We start from the raw sequence: 23,048 nt of genomic DNA on the forward strand, positions 1-23,048 counted from the left end.
CGCCCGCAACGTCGTCGCTGGTGGAGTGGGGTGAGAGGCGGAAAAGGCCTTGACTGTGTGTCAGCACTGCGCAGCAGGAACGAAAACATCCCTGTGTTATCAACACTGTTTCCAGCACAAATCCCAACCGCAGCCCCATAGCAGCTGCTGTGAAGAACATTAACTCTATCCCAGCCAGAACCAGCACACTGCAAAAGCACCATGGTTTGTCTTCTCAGCTAGCATACTGGGACAATGCTTGACAGATTATAAACCACACTGGACTTCAGAGGTGATTAAAAACCTGGAATTGTTCTTGGAAATAAATAGAATTCAGTGCAGTTTGGTCAGTGATTGAAATGCTATTCATATGACTTTGAGCAATGGTTTCAACCTTTAGTGGATCACTACGACATTTCTAATGAAGTACCTCCTTAAAACACCTTACATACTAGATCGTTATTTTGCGTATGTGAACTTGCAGCTTCAAGTTTCTTCTTTCAGATGTTTTGGGACCATCAAAACCCCAATGTGTTAGAGTCTGAAGACGACTTTTAAAGAATGTGTATTTACTAAACAATACTACAGAAAGCTTTCTGATAGCTTAAGATTTACACAATATAAAATGTTAGACTGCTTTATTCTTTATATCAGAAAGACTTGGAGAGCTAGTGAATATCAAGTGCAACGGAAGCTGGTGAATGCTAGCTGTGATATTCCTGAGTATTGTTAGGTGATATTACAAGAAGAATCAGGAATGTGAGAGTAAATCAGGACTTTTTCCTCAGACTTCAGCAGAAATCAGTTATATGAATTTGTAGTATAAAAGATACAGATGAAGCTTGTAGTGAAACCATGTTTGAGCCCTAAATTATGTCAGGAAGCATGATAACAGGCTGATTCACCAGCTACCTCTCCTGCATATGTCATTGACTGAGTCCATTTAATTTATTCTTCAGATATCGGAATGCTGTTAACCTTTTTGAAGCAAGCAGGAGGCTGGGTCCATGGAATGCTATGTAACTGGCTTGAAAACCATAGATACAATTGCAGCCCCAATTATGTGAGGCTCCTTTTTATATGTAGAATAGCATGAGGATTACTCCCTGTATTCTGGAAGTTCCCATTTCCTTCCCTTTTCAGGAGGAGAAGAAAGAGTAGAGAGCATATAATACATACAGTAGTGTTTGTGTAAGGCTTGCCGTTATTTTTACTTTGTCATATGATAAGAATAGTTGAGACAGTATTTTGGGTAACCAAGATACCTGTAAGTTTAACACATTTTCCTCAGGGAAATGCAGAATATGGGTATTAAGCTAATTCAATGTGTACAGTGAAATACCTTTTTTTAAAAAAAAATCTAAACAGACTTTTTTAGAAAAATATTGTCTGTCTGGCAAATGCAAAAGTATGTGGTGGTAACGTTTTTGGGCTTACTGTAAGGTGCTGCACACAATACCTTGGGATTCTCGGGGAAAGGGATTTATGTAAGTGTATGTAACGTGGGATGCTGCGGTCTGCCTTCAGCTAGCCTTACTTAAAATATTTCATATACTGCTCCACTGCAGTATTCCTTTGAGTAACTCAAAAATCGAAACACAGTATTGTACTTCCTGTTGGTAATAAAGCGCTGTAATCTGCAGCTAATTAAAGATACTAAGCATAAAGTTGAGATACCAAATTTTATGTATTTCAATTGGCATATATAAACTGCACATCATATGTATCTGTGTATAATATCGATAGAAACATTTTTTATCTTTGCAGTAGCTTAAAGTACGTAGCAGAGAGGTCTGTGCCTTGCCTGATGACTGACCAGATGGGTGAGAATGGCTGGCGGTTCTGTTTTGCTCGCTGGGAACTGCAGCAGAGTAGAAAGTCTTTAGTAGTTAAGTCTTGTCCCCCTCAACTTTTTAAACATCAGTGTTTTCAAACTCCGAATTCACACATGTATTTAGGAGGTATCTACGTGGTCTTAGGCAGGCAGATGCAAACGAACTCTTCCTGTGCTCTGGGTCTGTTGGAAAAGCGGGAGCAGTGTAGCTGTTAATATGGCTCGGAGCCTGAATGAATATACCTGGCCTGGAGCTGGATGACGCCTGCTCAGCTCCCTGTGTCCTCCTGCAAAGGGTAAAGAAGGCGTACCCCTGCCTGCTCGTCTCCAGACCTGGCCATCTTCGGTGGAAGGTGTTGGTGTCCCTGGGAGCAGCACTTGTGTTCAAAGTCTGATTAATTGGCAAGGTCCTGAGTGAGACCCCTCTGGGGAAGAGGCACACTTTTAAAATGGGTTGACTCTGCTTTTGATCACACATTAATAATAATGGCTTGATCATCCTGATGGTGCTCTCGATGATTTGGCATGCTTCCCAGGCAACGTTGGTTACCTTTTATACTCTTCAGATGCAACTTGAATTTCAGCCTCTGAAAAATGCTGGGAATAAAAAGGAAAGCCATTCTCTTTGCAAAGTTGAAAAACTGGCTGAGGTGGGCTGGGCAAAGAACACTGTGAACTGGGGGCTTCCAGCCTGAGCTGGTTAGCTGAGGGGATGGAGAGCCTGCGTGGATCTGGTAAGCATGGGGACTGAGGGAGCAGAGTCTGTTCTCGAGCTGCCCGCGATACGCAGTGTAGCGCAGGAGGGCGCCAGGCAGAGCAGCCTGACGAGCGTGGGCGCTTCAGCGGTGAGGGAGGGCGGAACGGGGTGGAAGTAGCATAGGTGTATGCGCTTCGTGAGAGGATGATGGCAAAGGCAAAAGTCCTGTCTCGTTTGTAGTTAGATTTATCGCTGAGACCCAGCTAAGTTTTTGGGGCGGGCACTGTGGTGTATCTGGCTGTCCTTGTTACTGCTACAAACAGCTGAGCGCATGACTCTGATCTCTTTTCCACAGTAATGAAGAGTAGCAAAGGGAAGGACACTTCCTAACTCCAGAGCATCGTTTGTTGTAGCCAAAAGGGAGACGCTGCTGCAGGCCTGCAGAAATATCACTGGTTAAATAATAACAACCAGTTTTTAAAAGAAACATTTGTTTAGGAAAACCTTGAGGAGACTGTGTCCAAAAATACAAAGGAAAGAGGAAAGGTTTAATGATACTGGCTTTCTCGAGTCTTTCCAGAACGCCATGGTAAGCAAAATCACATCTCTAAAGCAGGGAGGTGTTAATCCAAATGCTCATCCGGATTTTCCTGTGTTTCCTGGAGTTGGTGATACCCAGTGAAAGTGTCTGCCATCGTTCATACGGAATTTATTCTCATTGGTATAATTAAAGGCAGAAGGACTAATTTCAGCAACTTGATAGCTCTGTGATTTTTTTTTAATTGGGGAGCCCCAGTTTCTCTGAAGGGGGCTCTAGCGTGACACCTTTAGCTCTTTCCTTTGTGCTGTCAGAGGAAGGAGGTACATAGCCCTTGGGAGTCAGCAGGATTCACTTCTGTACTATGCGTATGTATTGTCTTAGTAGTGGGACACGGATTTCTTGTTGCAGGGATCGTGGGCAGAAAGGTGGGAAGTAGCAGTGGTCTATGATAATAGTACAACTTCCCTGTTAGATGGGATGGTGTACACAGAGCTGAAAAGGTTATGACACGTAGGAGGGGTTTTCATTCTGTATTAAGAGAAGGCTAAAGAGTGGGAAGGGCAAGCGTAGGAGCACGGTGTGCGTGTTGATAGGAATACTGGTGTGCTGTTCCACAGTACAGTGGAAACCTCAGAAAGGTTTTCTCATTTTCAAATTCCAGTGACCTGTTTTCTGGAAGGCCTTAAGTCACTTGTCAAAGAATAACTCTATGAAATCTCCCATCACTGAATATAAATTTTGAAATTAACATAGGTGAAATGATGAAATATGAAAATCCTGTTACTCTATCCTATTTAGGGAAAGCGATAACAAACTGATACTAAATGTCTTCATGTCTAGGTCCAGGAGTCTACACTGACGCTGACAATTTGAGAGCTGGCTTTAGATTTTTAGGAAACTCTGGAAAAGCCTGGCAAAAGGGGTGTAGGCTTGACTAGTTAGCTATTATATCGGGGTTTTTTTCCTTAATTTAGCTTGGCCCTGGGTGACTGCCGTAGCTGTTTTCCCCAGATGAATTCTTCATGTGTTTTTGATACAAACTTCGCTGTGAGCCATTTGATCTTCAAACATTTGGTTTTTGCAACCGTGCATTTTGCTTGTTATATATGTTAATGCTTTCAGACTAGGAATTTTTTGTGGCACTAATACTCTGAATACATTCTGATGAAACTCTGAGCTGCTTTTAGAAACAGGAGTGTTGTTAGACCCATTGTTCTGAATTAACTGCTGCCTTGCGTGGTTTTCTTGACCATACTTTTTCGTAGTATTCTTCGCATAACTGGTTTCTACAAGCCTTTGCATTAATTTTCTAATGCCTGGTGATGTGTTGGTGAACGAATGTTAGTAAGATTCTTCTTTTCCATCCTCCAACCCCCCACCCCCCGCTTCAGCCATCTTAACATGGAGTGTGAGCCTCATAATGTGTAAGCCAGACTCAGCTTGGAGTTACTTTTTCACCTGAAGTCTTCCTAGTCGCTTTAATTTGTAAAGAGATAAAAATTGATTGTATACTTTTCCTGTTTCTGTCACAGAGGGTATTACTCAATCACTGCTTTTCTAATATTTATATGCAAGATACTTAGAATGGGTGACTCTTAAAACCCGCTGCGTATGGCAGTCACGTTTGCTGTGTTCTTAAGATTGGCCCCGTTTCTGCCAACATTTCTCTTTGGAATAGTTGCATTACTTGTCATGTTTTAAGCAGTTTAAAGCCTTTGAGAAAATAATCAGTCTTAAGTGAGATGTATGAGTTACCTTTATCATAATGCTATTTTCTTCAAAGTGAAGCAGCAATAACTTATTCTTTCATAGCAATAGAGAATAAAGGATATTGACTGAGTGAAATATTAATGCATGTATTAAGATTTTGAAACCTCTGGCGATTTTTATTCCTTTCTTGTATAAAAGATGGTGTCAAATGCTAGTATTGGAAGTGATTTTTTTCAAAGATTATCTTTAGAAGATCATGTATTGTTGTTTGGGTTTTTTTTAAACATATTGATATACCTGAGCTTTCCTGTCCAACAGTGACATAAGAACCAACTGGAACCTTTCTGCTGCTTACGTTGGGACCTTACCATTCCCACCTGCGGTTTGTATCCCTGCATCTGAAGATTTCTAGCAAAATCTGTTACCGTTTCCAGAATGAATGTTAAGCTTATGGAAATTGGAAACCTCGTTGCAGTCATCTAGGAGAGCTCTTAAGTGTCATGTTGCTGGTGGAGAGGAAGCAGGGGGGTTGAGTACCCCTGTTTTGTGTTTGGCCTGTAGTGTTCCTCTTGTTTTCTGAAGGCGTTCAGTGCATCTTCCTTTTGATGTGACGTGAAAATAAAATACTGCTGGATTTGATTCACAAAAAACTTCATTGTAGCATTGTATCTAAATAAAAGCTTCTGCTTTAGCAACCAGTCACTCAGTCTATATACTGTGCTTCAGACAAATGCACGGTGTGCTGAGATGGAGTTGCTTTGTCCAGTTGAAATTCTGCTTTAATGAGATTCTATTAGAGGATCTTGGGAAGGTGGTTTTTTCCCTGTAGCTTTAGTATCTTAGCAGTTATTGTATAGGCTGCACTGCAGGATTGTTTGTGACAACCATTGAGCAATTCGGTGTTTTGAGGATGTCAGCAAAGGTCAAAATAAATAGTTGCCAGCAGCACCACTTCAAAGGAAGTTCCTCTTCAACCTCAGTTTTGAAAAGCTTTAAGCTTTTGCTAGGCAGCTAGCTCTTCCTTTAAGGGGCAGCTAGATTTTCTCTGAGTTGGGCTAGGGGAGGAATTGAACTCTGTTGTGAATCACTGTAGGTCAAAGCCTCTTACATTTGCAGTTGCTGAAGGAAGGTCTAGTGAGGGGTTCATTAGAAAATAACTCCAGGGGCTGCTGCTCTTTCTTTAGTGATCCATGAATCCATTAGGCTGCACTACCCTGTAACACTGGTCAAGAAGTAGCAGCAGATTACGATCAGCCCCAGTTAACCTCCTCGTTCCTGGACCTGCAGTTTCCCTGACTGTCCCCTCAGAGCTCCCTTCTGCTCTAGCAGCACCTCTCGCTTTTCCTCCAGGACCCCTCTCAAACCCCAGGATTGTCCAGGCACTGGCAGATCCAGTGGGGTCCAGGCACCCCACCCCCCAGATCAGGGTCAAGGACACTTGGAGTAGGGGTGACCTGAAGAGAAAGCGAGGGAGGAGAAGAGCTGGCGGCATGAGGCATTTAATGTAAGATGTTCAGGAGCTGCTGTGGATTCACGGGCGTAAATCTTTGTGCCTGTTTTCTGCACGCTGGCAGATGCTAGAGGATCTTTTGCTTTGGTGTAGATTAGAAATGCGGTGCCCCTGCTCCTCTGTCCTGCCACTGTAGGGATTAATGAAGGTGAGCAGTGGGTGGTCTGGGGTGTTTACAGTGATGTACTTGTACTGTTCCAGTGTCCATCAGTCAAGTAGTTGACTGTTTCTACATCTGTTTTTCTACAGTTTCTGTGCCATTATTAGTTTATCAAGATGTTTTAAAATAAGCTTTTATTTCTACTTATTTTTGTAATGGGAAGTCTGAGCTGACCTTGGACCCTGTGGTGTTTCTGTACTGCAGAAATTAGCTCTGTGAGTATACGTCAGGAATTCCCCTGAGTCATTCTTTGTGGATTAGCAGCACACTTGCATGTTACTTCTATGATACTGTATTGCTGTTGATGCTTGTGTTGCTTCTGACAGCCTTGGGTGTTCTGAAGAAATAAATAATCTCATTGTCACTTCATGCATACTGTATATATATATATTTTTTTTTCCTCTCTTCAGTGACAGCAGGTTTACTGAGAAAAGTATTAAAAAAAAAAAGACAACTATTGCATCCTCTTCTTTTTGTCATCACAGGTGGCGACAGGCAAGGTTGCAGGAAAGCTGAGCTCTACTCTCTCATGGGTGAAGAACACTGTATCGCACACCGTCAGTCAAATGGCCAGTCAGGTGGCAAGTCCATCTGCCTCATTACACACTACATCCTCCTCTACCACTCTGTCTACACCCGTGTTATCACCATCCTCACCAACACAGCTGAGTCCAGACGACTTAGAATTACTCGCTAAACTTGAGGAACAGAACAGGTGAATGGAAAACTTTTTGGTCTTCGAAGTACGGTAATGAGACTAAAATTGGTTTATTGCCGTTTCAGCATAGAGGCTGTTACAGGGGGGGTTAGGTAAAACTTCACGGCACAACATTTCAATTTCAAGGCCCCAAGGTTTAAGAACTTGTGTTCCTGTGCTATGTTTTTAACAGTTCTTTTTTTTGTGGAACTCTAAAAGGTGTTTTTTCTCTCCTGGTTTTACAGGAGTGTTTATAGCTGCCTCTAATGCTAAGAATTTACACTGGAGCCATGTGATTTTCAGTATCCAATTTCACAGAATCATAGAATCGTTCAGGTTGGAAGAGACCTTTAAGATCATCGAGTCCAACCGTATTTAAAATAGAGTATCTCAGGGATGAAACTTTCATATAACCTTCTCACCTTCTTAGATCAAAACTGTAATTTCCATTAGCTTTTTGAAATGTTAAAGACTTCTGAACTCCATTTTCTCTATTTTTTTCAACTTTTACCCAGTTCTTGCTTTCCACTATATAACCTGCTCTGTTTAGAGATGGAACAGTGTTCAGCCGTCTTTATTTGCAAGAAATAGCAGATGCATCCTGCTGTTATGCTAATGGTGGCAGATGCATACTGTCTTAATTTCATGAAAAGTAAATTCCTAATCAGTCTTCTCTGTTCATCCTGGCTTCTTTTTGTATGGTAAGCAACCGTTTTCTTGGCAGCCTTTCCATGATTGTCTATTTATCTGCATCATCTACAGTTCAAGATTAAACTTTCAGTTGGATCCGTCGCTCTTGACGTGCGCAGTGATTGCAAACTGGCGATCTCACGAAGACATAAAATTGGACTGTATGATTTCTTAATGCTGAATTTCCAGAACCCATACTTCGCATGCTTGAGGCAGGACTTCTAAATCATCTGGCCTCTTGCAAGATTTGATTATATTTGACAAGTAAGTTTCAGTAGTTCATGAGAGGTTGACTGTAAAGGAGAACTTGAGCTCCAAATAGGTTTTAGACGTAGCAGATAGCTGCAGGGCTTTGGTGCCTGCTGAAGATTGCTATCCCTTGTGCTGTAGCAAAGCGCAGAGTTTGATGGTTTAGCTCAAACTAGCTTCTGTTCCAGCTTCTGCTAGCATGCTGGACTGCGCACTGAGGCAGCTGAGGTACTCGGGTTTTTTTATTCTGCTCATTCAGTTACGAGGGTAGAAACTTTCGGTAGAGGAAAAGAGTAACTGGGAGGGGGAGGGGCTAGTGCCATTGTGTCACCCGACATGTCTTCTCTCATGTTCGCATTCTGCAGCCTAATAGCAATACATCTTACAGGGAGTTTGTTATATCTGTCCAGTTCTTGACTGAGAATGGAAGGCAGCTTCTAGAACCACCTCATCCTCTTTTCCTTGTGGTTTATGGGATTGTCTCTCCTTCGAAGATGATCTATATGTAATTTTTGCTGTGCCAGTAGCAAATGAAAATCTATCAAAAGAAGAAAAAAAAGAGTGCTTTTAAGAAAGCTAATTTGCATTTAATCTGAGGCATTCAGCTTTGTTCACGACTAAGTGACTAACTTTTATTTGGAAAGCAGTAATACCTGTTCTTTGGACCGCTTATCTGTGTTGGGGCGTACTGTCTTTACATCTAGAGTCGTGTCATTAAGCCCAGCCGTTAGACTAGTTTGCTTGTTGAAAGAAGAATGTGAGTGTGGGCTTGCTAGCCTTTCTTTTCCAAGTCAGCTTTCTTCATTTAGTAAATAAGCTAGCAAATCTCATCTGGTTTTATTTAATTTTAGCCAGACCTGTTTTTCAATCCCACAGTAGTCTTCTGTGTGAATTCTAATCAGAGGCTATCCTATCAAGGGTACCTTTTCATGTGAGATACCACACTTTAATACAGAAATTTGATGCTCTTATTATGCTGGGTGCACCGTAGTTTCAGAACAGTTTGAATCTGCATTTTAGCACAGTAGCACTTTGTTGACAAGGAATTGTACCCTGAACACAGGGAACTATTCTTGGTTCTGCTTGCTGGAAGAATTGCTGGTGATGGATATTTGTACAGGTTTCCTTTTCATTGTTGGCTTTTATGTCAATAAGGAGAATATGAATTAGAGCTAGAAATGGAAAGAACTCAAATTGTATCAAGCTATGTCTTACGGCATTCTGTAATCCAGTAACACTGAAAGTCCCCTCAGAATAATGAGGCAGCTCGGTCCAGAGTCCTGGTGGAGCTGTTTGGCATTAGTAAATCATTTATAAAGTTTTAGGTGAAAGAAAACAGTGACTAAATGCCACAGAACTCGCTACTTGCTTTTAAAAGAATTGCCCATTTTCAAATCTAAGGACAATGAGTTTATCCAGGTAAGGTCAAATTACAGAAACTTAGCATAACTTCTATGGAAAGCTGTGAAAACTAAAAGTGGCTAGTTAGAACCTTGTTTTTATAATCGTAATGTTTGTTCTGTGCTTGTTTTTCCTCTGTGATTACTTTGAATTTGATCTTTTGGCACTGTCTCTGATTGAGAGGAGGAGTTCCAAACTGTAAATTTTCATTATGGATCAGCATAGGCCAGGTTTCTAAACATTAAAAATGGATTTTCTTATTTTTTCCTCAAAACAAGATTTTATGCATTCCCTTAATATGGACTAAATTAAAATTGGTCTTGAAAAAGCTTGCTTGTTTGTTTGTTTTTTTCAAAGGCACTACTATTTAACCCTTTTCCAAACAAAATACTACTGCAGAGACTGTACTTGTCGTCTTCATGAATTAAATTACTTTTTTCCCCTAACTTCCCTAAACACCAGTAGGTGAAAGCTGGGAACAGGGAAAGCTAGTATAAATATCTCTATTGTAGCAGAGAGCTTAAAAACTGTAGGTGTGCTGACATTTGTGTACAATCTCAGGTGCAATATAACTCAGGTTATAATTTATTAAATATCTAAAACCTAACCTGACCTGCTGAAATGTTGGCGGGGGGGGTGGTGGTGGTGTGTTAGCTTTTGTGCAGGTGCATTGAGAAATTACTCGGCCAGATCGCTCTGATTTACAGATGTCGGAATTCTTGGAAGTTAAAGCACAAATGAAACTCCTGATACAGCAAAACACTTCTTCTGGTTAGTCTGAATTCTTGCTCTTACCTAACGTGGTCTAAAAAATTTCCCCCTGCTTATGGGGCTCAATATTAGTTGAGGATAAAGAAAGCACGCCTTTTTGCACGCCCAGAATCCCCAGCTCCTTGCAAACTTGATGGCCGTAGCAACCAGCTAACAGGGAAGTCTCTTCAGCAACTTGCCCGGCACTTGGCACATCTTTATGTATACCTTGCTCCCTGATAACCCCAGAAGCTCTCGCATCTGAACTCCAGGCTTTAGTTACACATTCATTAGCTATACTAGCCACTATTGTTGCCTGTTCCACATTCTTTAGGTCTGAGGTTTTTCCCGTGCATTTATAAAACAGCACGTTGATTTGTGAACGGTTGTCAGCAAATGTCAGGTGTTTTAAAATTGCTCCAGGTTTTAATTATTCTGTCTGTATTTACACTGTCAATTAAAAAAAAAAAAGCGTAATCAGGTAGACTCTTAGGAGGCTAATATTTTGTCTTTTCTTTAAAATGACTGTCTCTTTTGCAGTACTTTGACATCTGACACTATCATGGAGGATATTTAACTTTCTTATGTTCTCTTTGTCAGTCTGACACGCAACAGCTGTGGGGTTTTTGTCGCTAGTAAAATCGAAGCCCTCTTGCTGGTCCTTACGCCTCAAAACAAAACTCGCGCATCTTCCCTGTAGGGCTATTAATCTCCAGTTAATGAACGTGTAAAAGAGCGTTGGACTTGCAGTGCTTCTGTACTTTCTCTAATTTGGTATCTTTATGTATTAAGATGTAATTAATGAGATCACAAAACTCCTGTATTAAAATCTCACTTCTCTTGGTGTTGTTGATGCACAATGTGATGTTTTTATCTGTTTGTTAAAAGGCTGCAATGTGAGCTGTTCTTCTGTCTGCAGAATTACTTGATCTCAAGAAGAAACAGCAACATTGACCAGTTCTTCTTTTCAAATTTAGTACAAATGGATGTTGGAAAAACTGTTCCACTGAACCTTTGGGTGCATTCTTTGTAAAGAGGTTGGAAGAATTGACTTCTAAACAAACAATTAATAGTGTGGTTCTGTGATTAGAAGAGCTTAAACTTGTTTTTTGTGTGCTTTCTTTGCAGACTCTTGGAAACAGATAGCAAATCCTTGCGATCAGTAAATGGGTCAAGAAGAAATAGTGGATCTTCTCTTGTATCTAGTTCATCAGCTTCTAGCAATCTCAGCCATCTTGAAGAAGACTCATGGATCCTGTGGGGGAGGATTGTGAATGAATGGGAAGATGTACGGAAGAAGAAAGAAAAGCAAGTTAAGGTAGCAGCTAGACACTATTTTTTTAGGATATATTTGTAATGTGATACAAGCGATACTGTTTTATCTTCCTGTTGGTCTTATTTTTTTAGGTAACTGTGTAATAGAAGCTTCCAGTTGAATCTACTTCCATCCCTAAGCCTTAGTGCTTCCTGTGTCACTGTTACCAGACTCTGGTAACAGTTTTGCCCAGCAAATGTCTCTTACAGTAAATGCACCTAGTTTTCAGTATCTTGAATACTGAAGCTTTCAGTCTACCTCTGATTCCCATGAATGCAGGGAAGACTTGCTTCACGTTTCCAAAATGGAATTATTGAAAACCCGCTTTTAAGGGCATCTGATAGCTGGGTGCGATGATTGTTTTCCCACGGAGCAGCTGTCTTTTTAAAGCATTCTTATTAGAAGAGCTGATAATTCTACTGTATGAGGCTCTGAGTGTAGATTTTTGGGCATGCCAAGTGTGTTGACCCCGGGGACGACCTTAAGCAGAAGAACACATAGTTTCTAAATTCTGAGTGGATGGGACAAACCTTGACCAGCGTGTGTCCAGTCTGGGTTAGCTGTGGGCATGTACAGAAGTGGAATTCAATTACACTTTAAATTCAAACTAAAAAGCATCTAGGGCATTTGAACATGTCCGTGTTTCAGAGGCAGCAAGTACAGCAGCGTGGGATTTTTTGTTCGTAGGCAAGTCTGTTCTGCTTTGGTTCTTTATTGGCTCCAGGCAGTAGTTTTATGTGCAGAATACAAATTTCAAGGTCTTTTGAGCAGTTTGAAATGTGTGTGTATGAATAGGTTGTGGGAAGGCAGAACAATGGGCTAAAGTGAAGTATCTTTTATGTGAAGCAGTTGTGAAGAGAGAACATGACTTGAGAGAGGAAACAAGGGAAGAAAATGAAGTCAGGACTTCCTGCTTGCATAGGGAAAATAGTGTCTGGAAAGGTGTTCCCAAAAGGCCATGAAAAGAAGGCCGCATGAACCTGGCAAGAGAAGGGAGAAGTGAGATGGTAATAAGTAGACCTGGTTGGATAGAATTCATTTGAACTGCCTGCGTTTGAACATTTTAAAGTGTCACAAGTATCACTGGTTTTTACAGCTGGCCAAGTATAATTTAGGGAGTATTTGACTAACTTTCAGTAAACATTTAGTTCTATTGCTAGTGAGTTTTATTTTGCTGGTTAAATAATTCTCAATTTTTTTTTTGTTTTTATTTTGTTTGTTGAAAGTCAGCCTAAACTGTGTCATTCTGCATTTACGATGGAATACCAGAACATCCATACCTATTTCCTGATTGTGCCAGTAGGTATGACTTTAGCAGCGTAGGTATCTTTTCGTCTGGGCTGTAAAAGTCGGTCTTAAGTTACTAGATATCTGGTAAGTTTTTTATGTTTTAGGCATCGGTGTATACACTTTCCTGCATAGGTGATGTGTTCCATCCTTATGTCTCTTTATCTACTTCAGAACTCGCTTCCTGTTTATGGAGGGATTCTGAAGGATGACTTAAGTCCTGCTTTTCAGTGTGCGTAATGCTGTGTAGAATAGCATCATTTTAGTGCTGCTTAGTAGGTACATTCTCCTGCTGTTCCTTTAGGAATGTTGGAGGGATTAACCCTGTCAAGCAGGTGCATGGTAACTTCAAGCAAGAAACCACTTGCTAATGCTTCATTATTAGTAGCTCTTGAGGCTTTGGATGACTGATCTGCGATCTGATAGTGCGTTGTTGACAAATGATAGCTAGAGACAGATGTGGAAAGCTGATGTGTCAGGGTTGTTGTCCTGGAGTTGGAAAATCTTTCAGGAAATAACACAGGGTGCTGTAGCTGTGTCGTAGATGGGACAAACAGTTGGAGTGGCGTTACTAGGATGGTTCTGAAGAAGGCTGGAGATCTTGGGGATATTAGAAAATTGAGGTCAGTGATGCAAAACTCTGCAGTAGAGTTCAAGCTTAAAAACAAAACTTGAGAGCAAGAGTCTCTTTAAAAGTTATCACTGTTGCATTAGTGAATGTTTGGAGAAATAGGAGAAATATTTGGAACAAACAGGAAAAAGAGGAAGCTTTGCAGAATAGGAGACTACTCTGGCTTCAGAATAAATACTAGTGAAAGAAGCTATCTCTTAGGAGACAGAATACTTGTAACAGTTCTTAAGGTACAAAAAATTCTTAAAGGAACCCTCTTGTCCTGAAGACACAATCTTCTATGTCAGACTGATCCTAGTTGCAGAACGTACCACCAAGACAGTCTGTAAACTTCTTGAATCATACTTTTTTCTCAGTTTTCAGATCAAGCAACAAGACTACTTTCTGCTTGTGCTTTCTGAAAAGACAAATATCAGGTTTTTATATCTACTGATCTGGGAAGGTTTGAATTGTAGAATAGCTAGCTCTGATTTTTTTTTTTTGTTTTTCAGGGAAGATAAAGTAAATTTGGTTAATTCAGTAGGTGTAAGCTTAATGTTTTCTTGGTCCAGTGTCTGAAACTACATTTAAATACTTTCTTAAAAGAGAACTTGGAAACATTGGCACACCAGAGAAATTAGACGCAACTTGTCAAATTTGTCATACGGCTTCTGATAGTAGTACTGTGCAGTTGTTTGGGTTTTTTTGTTGTTGCAGTTGGCTGTGCTACACTTGGTCCCGCTTGTTATCATTTACCCGTCTTGGAAATAATTTTTAATTGGAGATTTCTTATGCCTCAGTCACTACAAATATAATTAAGGGTGTTATCTTCAGTCATCTTTTGTGAAATATAAAAATAACTATGAAATTCTGGCTAATGGGAGTTCTTGTTTAAAATTACTTTTTCAAGTAATTTAATTTCAATTTAATTAATTAAACTAATTTAAAATTTGTTTCTCAAGTACTATGAATAGGGGACTACTTAGCTAATTTAGCCACTGAAAATGATTCAGAGTCTCCTTTTGTTAGGTAATAATCTATCACGCTGAAGTTGAGGTTTACACATTATAAACTGTATGATTGCTTTGTGACATGATGTAAATATTTTCTGAAGTTGTGAGGAACTTACTTTGTTGAAGTGTTTTGTTCTTTAGGCTTATTTTTATATTTTCGGGAAATATAAATTATTTTTTTGTGTGTGTGTGCTTTAGGAGCTTGTTCGAAAAGGGATACCTCATCATTTCAGAGCAATTGTTTGGCAACTCTTATGCAGTGCTCAAAGCATGCCAATTAAGGATCAGTATTCGGAGCTTTTGAAAATGACATCTCCTTGTGAGAAATTAATAAGAAGGGACATTGCTAGAACATACCCTGAACATGATTTTTTTAAAGAAAAAGACAGCCTTGGGCAGGAGGTTTTGTTCAATGTAATGAAGGTAAGTCAGTATTTCAGCCCTTAAATACATTGGCAAGAATGTGCACAAAAGTTTGGAAACTAATTTGCCTTGTATATTGTGAATTTGCATCGGTTTCAGGTGTTAAGTTTTTCAAACTTACTCTACTTGACACTGGAATGGTTTAACAAATTACATTCCGGTTTCAAAGATAGCTTCCAAATACGGTATTCCTACAGTTAATGCTTTTACTTTGAGAGATTTAAAAAACTTACTAAGTTTGCATTAAAACAGTCACATGCTAACTGCTGATAGTATGATGGAATAAAGCATGCCATGAAGTACAGTAAACAGTGTTGACCGAGACAAGAACATTGTAAATCAGAACTAGCATTCAGTCTTCAGGTGTTCCTGAACCTGCAAGTGGTAGCAGCAAATGGCAGGTAGAATCTGATGTGCAGTCGTTACAGTGCCCAAGCACAAAATGAGAATGCCACCATAAAATTAGTTTTGCATTATTTTGTCTTCATTGTACTTAAGTTTTGAAAGACTCTCTTCCATCAAACATAGTTTCAACAGAAAAGTTGGCAGGTTTCCAAATCATAGTAACTCCCATAACTCTAAAATGAAGATGCAGCATGCATGGAGATGACCGCATCTCCTCTACCTGTAAATAAAACTGCAGCACCGAATTTTTCTGAAGAGAACTGTTGTTGCTTTGCCAGGTCTGTCTCCTATAAAAGTAGTAGCCTTGTGCAGTTTGTATGCCAGCTGTCTGTTATCTTTTGGCAAATTCCTGTAGCTGAAAACTGCATGTTTTTTTTTTTTCTAGCTATGCCTTAGTTTTATCTTTGTAGGCTGTCAGAGAGCAGAGTTCATACCCCTTTGTAGCAGCAGGTAGCAACTAGAATATTTGACTAAAACTTCTGAGTAGAATGTCTGTCCTGGCTGGATTTGGGAGAGGAAGAGTAAGTTATTCACAAAATAACAGCTTGAACTATGAATACTTTTTATTAATAATAAGGTTTTAATTGTTGAGAGTCTTAAAAACTTTTATTTCGTAGGCTTATTCTTTGGTGGATCGTGAGGTTGGATACTGTCAAGGAAGCGCTTTTATAGTTGGATTACTGCTTATGCAGGTAAACATGATATTAAAAATATGTGACTCTTTAAAATCCCCGCTAGAATGCATAATATATCATGGTGGTTTATTGGGAATTTTTATAATAGTTTTCCGTAGTCACTTTTATTACAATGGAATTGTCAAGGGCAGCTGTTTACTCTGCAAATCAAATGAGATTTATTCTCTGTGGTTCTATTTGCCAAGAAGATACTGTCTTTGAGCGGGCAAATACGTTTATTTCTCAGAGCTAAGGTAGGATTGCAGACTTGCAAGCCGTTTTGGTGAATGTTGTTTCAACTATTAATGAACTTCTCATTTCAATTCTATTATACTGAATCTCCTCAGAGTTCAAATGGAACTTCACAGTTAATTTGATAATCTTAAAGCTGCCTTTGTATTACTGCCTTTTGTTTTATGACAAAGTAGGGTATATTATAAGAAATGTGCAGACCTCCATTTCAGTTTAGAAATCACTTGATAGAATTCAATATGTACAAAAGTTCATCATAGTAATTGGTTATAAATCCCTTAAAACAAAAACCAACAAACAACCCAAACAAAGAAAGCACACACAAAAAACCCCATCCCTAAACCCTCCCAGGCGCTTACTCTGATATATCCTTACGTTTGCCCAGAGTTTTTACTGTGCTTTTTTATTTTTAATTATAGATGCCAGAAGAAGAGGCATTTTGTGTGTTTGTTAAATTAATGCAAGATTACAGACTACGAGAACTCTTTAAACCAAGCATGGCTGAACTGGGCCTTTGTATGTACCAGTTTGAATGCATGATACAGGTACATACAAAATCTATCAAACTTTCTCTTCGGTAACGATTAATAAGGAACTTGGGAATTACAGTTCAAGAGCAGGCATGTCTGTTGGCTAATAGGCTGTTCTCTTGACAGTAGCTAGTTTCAGAACTTCAGAAGTAAGTGCGCGTGGCTGTGTGGCCTACTTTTTCAACCTTTGGCAGACAGTGACTGGCTTTAAACACTGAAGCATGAGGATTTGTAATGCTACAGTTGAAGCATATGAATGTCTAATTCTGTTTGGATTGGAGATTCTGAAAGTCAATGTCTTCGTAGTCAATTTATAGCTATTAAAAATTGGAAACTGGGAGATAGCCTCATATGTAGAGTTAAAATTTTGTTCAGATTTGGGATGCAGAAAACTTTCTTCCTGGTCAGGCTGATAGAGACCAACAGGTTTGTGTTTTGTGATCCAGTTCCTACCATGATGATCGGGGTGGGATGTTAGGTAGCAGGAAAGACATAGGTCTCTGGCCATGCCCTAGATCTTTCCAGCTCTCTTTTGTAGCCCACTCTAGATGTGACTTAGGGATTTACAAGCTTGTGACTTCCTATTAGGATCAGGAAGTGTTTTTGTAATCTGTGCTTTGCAGGGTAGAAGTGTTGTAGGGCATTCTATGCTGGGACTTCTGTTGCATGGTTCTTGATAATGATGAGTAATTGTTACGAAGCTGCTGTCTGTACTAAATATCAATTATTTTCTTCTTATTATTCAAAATTTGTCAAAAACATGGACACACTAAAACTACTAGCAGAAGCCTAACGTATATATTTTTTTCTTCCTCTTCTTTTCCAGGAGCATCTTCCAGAGCTTTATGTGCACTTTCAGTCTCAGAGTTTCCACACTTCCATGTATGCGTCGTCATGGTTTTTAACTATATTCCTTACAACTTTTCCACTACCAATTGCAACAAGAATATTTGATATCTTTATGTCTGAGGTAACCTCTCAATACTCATGTTCCATTTCAAGAGTAGCCGTTCAAAGCAGTTATTTAGGTAGTGGTATAAATCCCATTATGATGGGCAAATCTCAAATACTCCTGCTTTTTAGTCCTTATGCTTATCAGATTATTTTGTAGGGGAAGATGTCTGTATATGTAGTTTGTCAAGGAAGAGCAACTAAATCTTCGTATGTAGATACTGTATGCAACTTTGTACTCTTAAGCCTGTTGAAGAGTTACCAAAGCTGTCAGTGCTGTGTGCGATGCAATAGCACTGCATACAACAGGGACATCAGTTTCTCAGTATTATAATAAGATTGGAGTGGAAAGTAATCTTCTTTCAGGCCAAAGTTAAAGCTCCGTGGGGATATGCAGGCCAAGAAGAGGGAGTGCTGGCATCTTCTATTGTCCAGATGATGAACGGTAGCTAAAGAAGTTTACGGAATTATTCCGTGTATTCTCATGAAGACACCTAAGTCGTGTTTAGGATTAGAGCTTTGCATGGTTGTGACTGGTAACAAACCAAAGCTCATGGTCCATTATGCTCTTTCTCTGCAATCATCTTTTAGAAAATAGTAAGTCAAAGGTGGATCCTTGCAGCTTACACTCAAGAATGTCCAAGATAGTATATAGGAGTGAGGCATTCCCTTGTATCTGTTTAAACAGTTTAACTGCATTGTACCATGTCTGAAATTGAAATGGCTTTTTTGAGAAGTACCTGGGGGGTTTTGTACTAGATATATCTAAAACTTTTGATAAAGCTGAGAGAACACCTGTCACTCAAGAGAGTTTTTGCCTCAGCACTAGCCTCTCTGAGGGGGGGTGGTCTGGCATCAGGACAAATAGCTGGACTACTTGTCCTTGGGACAAAATAAGAAACCCAGAACCAATTTGTTGAGATATTTTTCAGTAGCCCTTTTGTTTGTTTGAGAAGCTGGGTGAGGTTTCCCACATTAGTAAATAGTAGAATCGTTCTGTACTGTTGACAATGCCATGAATAATTGTTGGATGTTTCTTAACTTCTGTTTTCAGGGTTTAGAGATAGTATTTCGAGTAGGTTTAGCAGTACTTCAGATGAACCAAGCAGAATTACTGCAACTTGACATGGAAGGAATGTTACAGGTAAATTAAGGTTATAATAATTGTAAGAGGTGTCTGAAATGTGTAACGTGTGTGTGTGTGTGTATTTCCTTGCAGCTATTAATTATATGTAATCTTGTGCTCTGATTGCTTTTAGCACTTTCAAAAGGTCATTCCACATCAGTTTGACAGTGGTCCAGACAAATTAATCCAAGCATCTTACCAAGTCAAATACAATGCAAAAAAGATGAAAAAGTAGGTATAACATTTTGAGAAAATAGATTATACTGTTGCTAAGAAAATAAGAAAATAGATGATACTGTTGCTAAGAGCTACTGTTTGTTTATCTTTAAAACTAGTTATTCAGTATTTAATTTTGAATTTTCCATCTTTAAATTTTTTGGTGTTCTATACTATAAACAGTTAAAACTGAAGTTCTGTCTGCAAGAAAATTCTTCTAAAGCAGTATTTGCCATTTTTCTTAAATAAAATAAAGCTATCTCTCATCTATAAAAATAACCTAAAAAGCTTTTGAAGAAAGCTGCAAGTTATGGGGAATTACAGCACTTCTGTAAACAGGATCTGAATAGAAAAAGCGGGGGTTGTGGGGGGGATTGTTTGGGTTTTTTGAGGGTGAAGTAGGGAGAGGAGGTTAAACGTTATGATCTGGCCTAAATTCTTAAGACTTCAGTTCTCAGGAACTGGAAGAGTATTCACAGTGCTAAACAGCGCATGTATAGTCATATTAGTGCTGTTTAAAATATAAATTGATGAAACTTTGTAACACCGTTGATAATTGTAAAATAACTTTCATTTGGGGTTTGAAATCCTGAGCATAATACTTTTTTTTTTTTTTAAGGTTAGTTGCATGTCTTCTCTTTTCTGCCTTTGGTAAATTATGTTTTGATAAGCCACGCTGCACATGTTATGCTTTTCCAGGGTTAAGTTTGGTGATTCTCCAGTTGGCTGTAATATGTCGCACATTCACTGTTCTTGCACTGCAGATTGTGCTAGGGTCTTTCAAGTTGAATTTGCCAATCCTTCTGTCAGCAGCCTATGATCAATGCTGTAGAGTGAGCAGTCTTCTCTAAAACAGAAGTAGTAACAAAGTTTTCAGGAAAAACATTTTCTCTGAAAGCCAATATAAGTGTATGTCATTTAAAATCCTACCGTTCTGAGTCTAAACTTCCTTGGTTACCTTCTGTAGAGGCGTTGTTTCTCTCAGCTTGTTTTTTCTTGTTGCCACCTTTTTTCAGTTGGGACAATTTTGTGGTGTGCTGGAGAGGGACCAAAATTGTTTTCTATGTTCAAGATATTTGTCTCAAATCTCTCTGCATCTTTCTGTCTTCCAGGATTTCCAAGCTCTTTTTTCTTTTGGCTGAATCTATTGCATTGATTATTGTATAATTACATTGAGTGGTTATTACAGAGCAGCTCCAAATCGTTGCCACTGTAAATGTATACAAGCAAGCACCTGCACTTCAGAGTGCTGGTTCAGAGTCTGTTCGTATCTACAGAAGTCTTTGTGTTTGAATTTAGTTTTAATGTCCAGTCTAAATATTTACAGGAGTGCATTTCAAGTGGCCACTTAAACAGAAGAAATATCAATAATCCGTATCTCTGTTCTACTGTTGTTTGTTAGGTATTACACCAACCAGTAAGTTATCCGCAATTTTTCTAATCATAATTTACTATTTCTAATTTTTAGGTTAGAAAAGGAATACACTACAATAAAGACAAAAGAAATGGAAGAACAAGTTGAAATTAAAGTAAGAGAGCCTCAACAAATTTGTTTATGGATCAGTTTAATTCCTAGATGTGGGGTTACATATTTGATCTGTATATGTAGCAGGACATGTAATTGAGGTCCCCAAATTCTTTTCTTTCAGCATTTGTATTTGGGACATCTGGTCATAAAGGACACTTATAGTGAAATTATTGAGACTTCTGGTGGACATTTAAAGAAAAACCTTTGGAGACCTGCTGTACTTAGTTTTCGTTATTTTCTGCTGACTAAAGCTTGATTACAGATGGCCTCATTTATCGGAGGTTCCGAATATGCTGGTTTAAGATCTGGGTGTCCCACACAGGAGGCTTGTAAAACAAATGTTAAGATAGAGTTTATCAGAATGCACTTGAGTGGCTTATCATTGATTTTTGAGATCTTGATTTTGCTTATGCATTGGACCCAAGACTGAGTGTCTTCTGTCTGCCGTCACTTTTTCTTTTGGAGCTTTTGTGGAAATAATGTGGAAAAAGACCACCCTGCCAGCGCAGTTCATGTTTCCCTTTTACTAACTGACCTACTTCCTGTATGTACTTAATCACTGCATCTTTTTACTTCTGTGACATAAATAGGCTTTTGCTGCTTTTTTCCTTTTTCACATTTTTTTTCACAGCATGGTGTTTGATCTGGATTTGCTTCCTTGTGTCATGTTTTTAGCCAGTTCCATGAGAAAAGGCAGTGGGAGAAATGATGGCCAAGTGTAATATACAAAGCTTAATAGAGGGAGCGAGTTCCAGCCTTCTTCCTGTCCGCTGCCAGTCCTTTTGCCTTTCAATATCAGTTTCTAAGGCATCGGTTCTTCAGAAAAATTCAGTGACGTGCACCTGGGAGCTTTAACGTCCAGTGTTCCAAGTGTTCTTTAACGTCCAGGGTGTTCCAAGCTTTTTCAGGCAGTTTTGTTGTTGTAACAGGCAGCGAGGCAGTTAGCAGTGTTAGGACCTGCTGTAATGGCATCTCAAATCAGAAGATTTGCAGGACTCAAATGACAGCTGTCCGCAGAATAGGACAGAATAAAAATCATTTGAAAGACAACTGTAACTTTAGATTCTAGTATTTTAATTTATTTCAAATCCTTCCCTGCTTCCCTCCACCCCCCAAAAAAACCCCCCAAAAAAACCCTAATAAAAAACCCTCAACCAATCAAACAAACCCACCAATCCAAAGCTGTCTGTTTCTAGGCCCTGCTTTGGGACCTTATATAAACCATTTCTGACTTACTCTCTTCTGCTAAGAAGCTCTGCTATTTTAGGGAGATGGAAAAACTAGCTCATTGAGTCTGCCTCTTAGCCTGGCAGAATGAAACATTACTGAGCTGATATCTGTGGCTCTATTCTTAGGGATACAGATCAAATCAGAAGATTTGCAGGACTCAAATGACAGCTGTCCGCAGAATAGGACAGAATAAAAATCATTTGAAAGACAACTGTAACTTTAGATTCTAGTATTTTAATTTATTTCAAATCCTTCCCTGCTTCCCTCCACCCCCCAAAAAAACCCCACCAACAAAAACAGACAAAAAAAAAAATTAATAAAAAACCCTCAACCAATCAAACAAACCCACCAATCCAAAGCTGTCTGTTTCTAGGCCCTGCTTTGGGACCTTATATAAACCATTTCTGACTTACTCTCTTCTGCTAAGAAGCTCTGCTATTTTAGGGAGATGGAAAAACTAGCTCATTGAGTCTGCCTCTTAGCCTGGCAGAATGAAGCATTACTGAACTGATATCTGTGGCTCTATTCTTAGGGATACAGATCTTCTATCTGAATGCTGACTGCTAAAATGTGTAGGAAATGCACTAGTAAAATATGCAATTCAGTACAATTATTTCTCACTTCTGGGGCATTTGAGGTAAATAATTCTCCGTATAACCTTACAGATGAAATAAATATTATTATATAATTCAACATAAAATTATTGGGAGGAAAAGGAGGGAAACCTTGTAGCTTGTCCTAGTGCAGGGAATGCACTTTCATGTCCCTTAACCGTGAAGGCTGTGTCCGGCTCTGTTCATGCAGAGGAGGCTGTCAAGTCTTGTGTGGGTAAGCCCTGTGGTTCACCTGCAGACATACTGCTTTCTTCTAACGCAGCACAGATGCTCTCGTATAACACAAGACTTCTTCTCATCTTCCCTGTATCAAGCTGTTTAAACTCATCTTTTGAGTTAGTACATCATATAAAAGGATGTTAAAAAGGTCGCTAACTCTTTTTGTATTTATATTGATTGCTATAGATGTGATGAGATAAAAATGTTGTTAGCTTGCTTGACTTTTATCAGACTTCCAATTCATAACTTAAGAAGTACAATTCTGAACTGTTTACCTTCCAGAGGTTACGAACTGAAAATAGACTCCTAAAACAGCGCATTGAGACATTAGAAAAAGTAAGTATGTTGGTGATTAGATTTAATCTGTATTAATTTATACTTAAAGTGATGGCAATTTTATTATATGAAATGGGAATCTCGGAATTATAGCTTACTGT

At 39.2% G+C, this 23,048-nt stretch overlaps 2 protein-coding genes across 2 annotated transcripts in view; one reads left to right on the top strand and one right to left on the bottom strand.

Moving 5' to 3' along the window:
- RPL5 (ribosomal protein L5) overlaps positions 1-2,154 on the bottom strand; it is a 21,163-nt gene extending 19,009 nt beyond the window's left edge. Inside the window, exon 1 of the mRNA XM_009333875.1 lies at positions 2,125-2,154. Within this exon, the coding sequence (XP_009332150.1) occupies positions 2,125-2,154 (30 nt within the window). The remainder of the gene's footprint in view (positions 1-2,124) is intronic.
- A 4,763-nt stretch (positions 2,155-6,917) lies between these two features.
- The window catches only part of EVI5 (ecotropic viral integration site 5), a 72,840-nt gene continuing 56,709 nt past the window's right edge, over positions 6,918-23,048 (top strand). Inside the window, exons 1-10 of the mRNA XM_009333778.1 lie at positions 6,918-7,146; positions 11,347-11,536; positions 14,642-14,866; positions 15,889-15,963; positions 16,617-16,742; positions 17,554-17,697; positions 18,733-18,822; positions 18,938-19,035; positions 20,489-20,549; positions 22,894-22,947. Coding sequence (XP_009332053.1) covers positions 6,998-7,146; positions 11,347-11,536; positions 14,642-14,866; positions 15,889-15,963; positions 16,617-16,742; positions 17,554-17,697; positions 18,733-18,822; positions 18,938-19,035; positions 20,489-20,549; positions 22,894-22,947 — 1,212 coding nt within the window. The 5' untranslated portion in view covers positions 6,918-6,997. The remainder of the gene's footprint in view (positions 7,147-11,346; positions 11,537-14,641; positions 14,867-15,888; positions 15,964-16,616; positions 16,743-17,553; positions 17,698-18,732; positions 18,823-18,937; positions 19,036-20,488; positions 20,550-22,893; positions 22,948-23,048) is intronic.

The sequence above is a fragment of the Pygoscelis adeliae genome, unplaced genomic scaffold (assembly GCF_000699105.1).
Source record: "Pygoscelis adeliae isolate BGI_AS28 unplaced genomic scaffold, ASM69910v1 Scaffold10, whole genome shotgun sequence".
NCBI lineage: Eukaryota > Metazoa > Chordata > Aves > Sphenisciformes > Spheniscidae > Pygoscelis > Pygoscelis adeliae.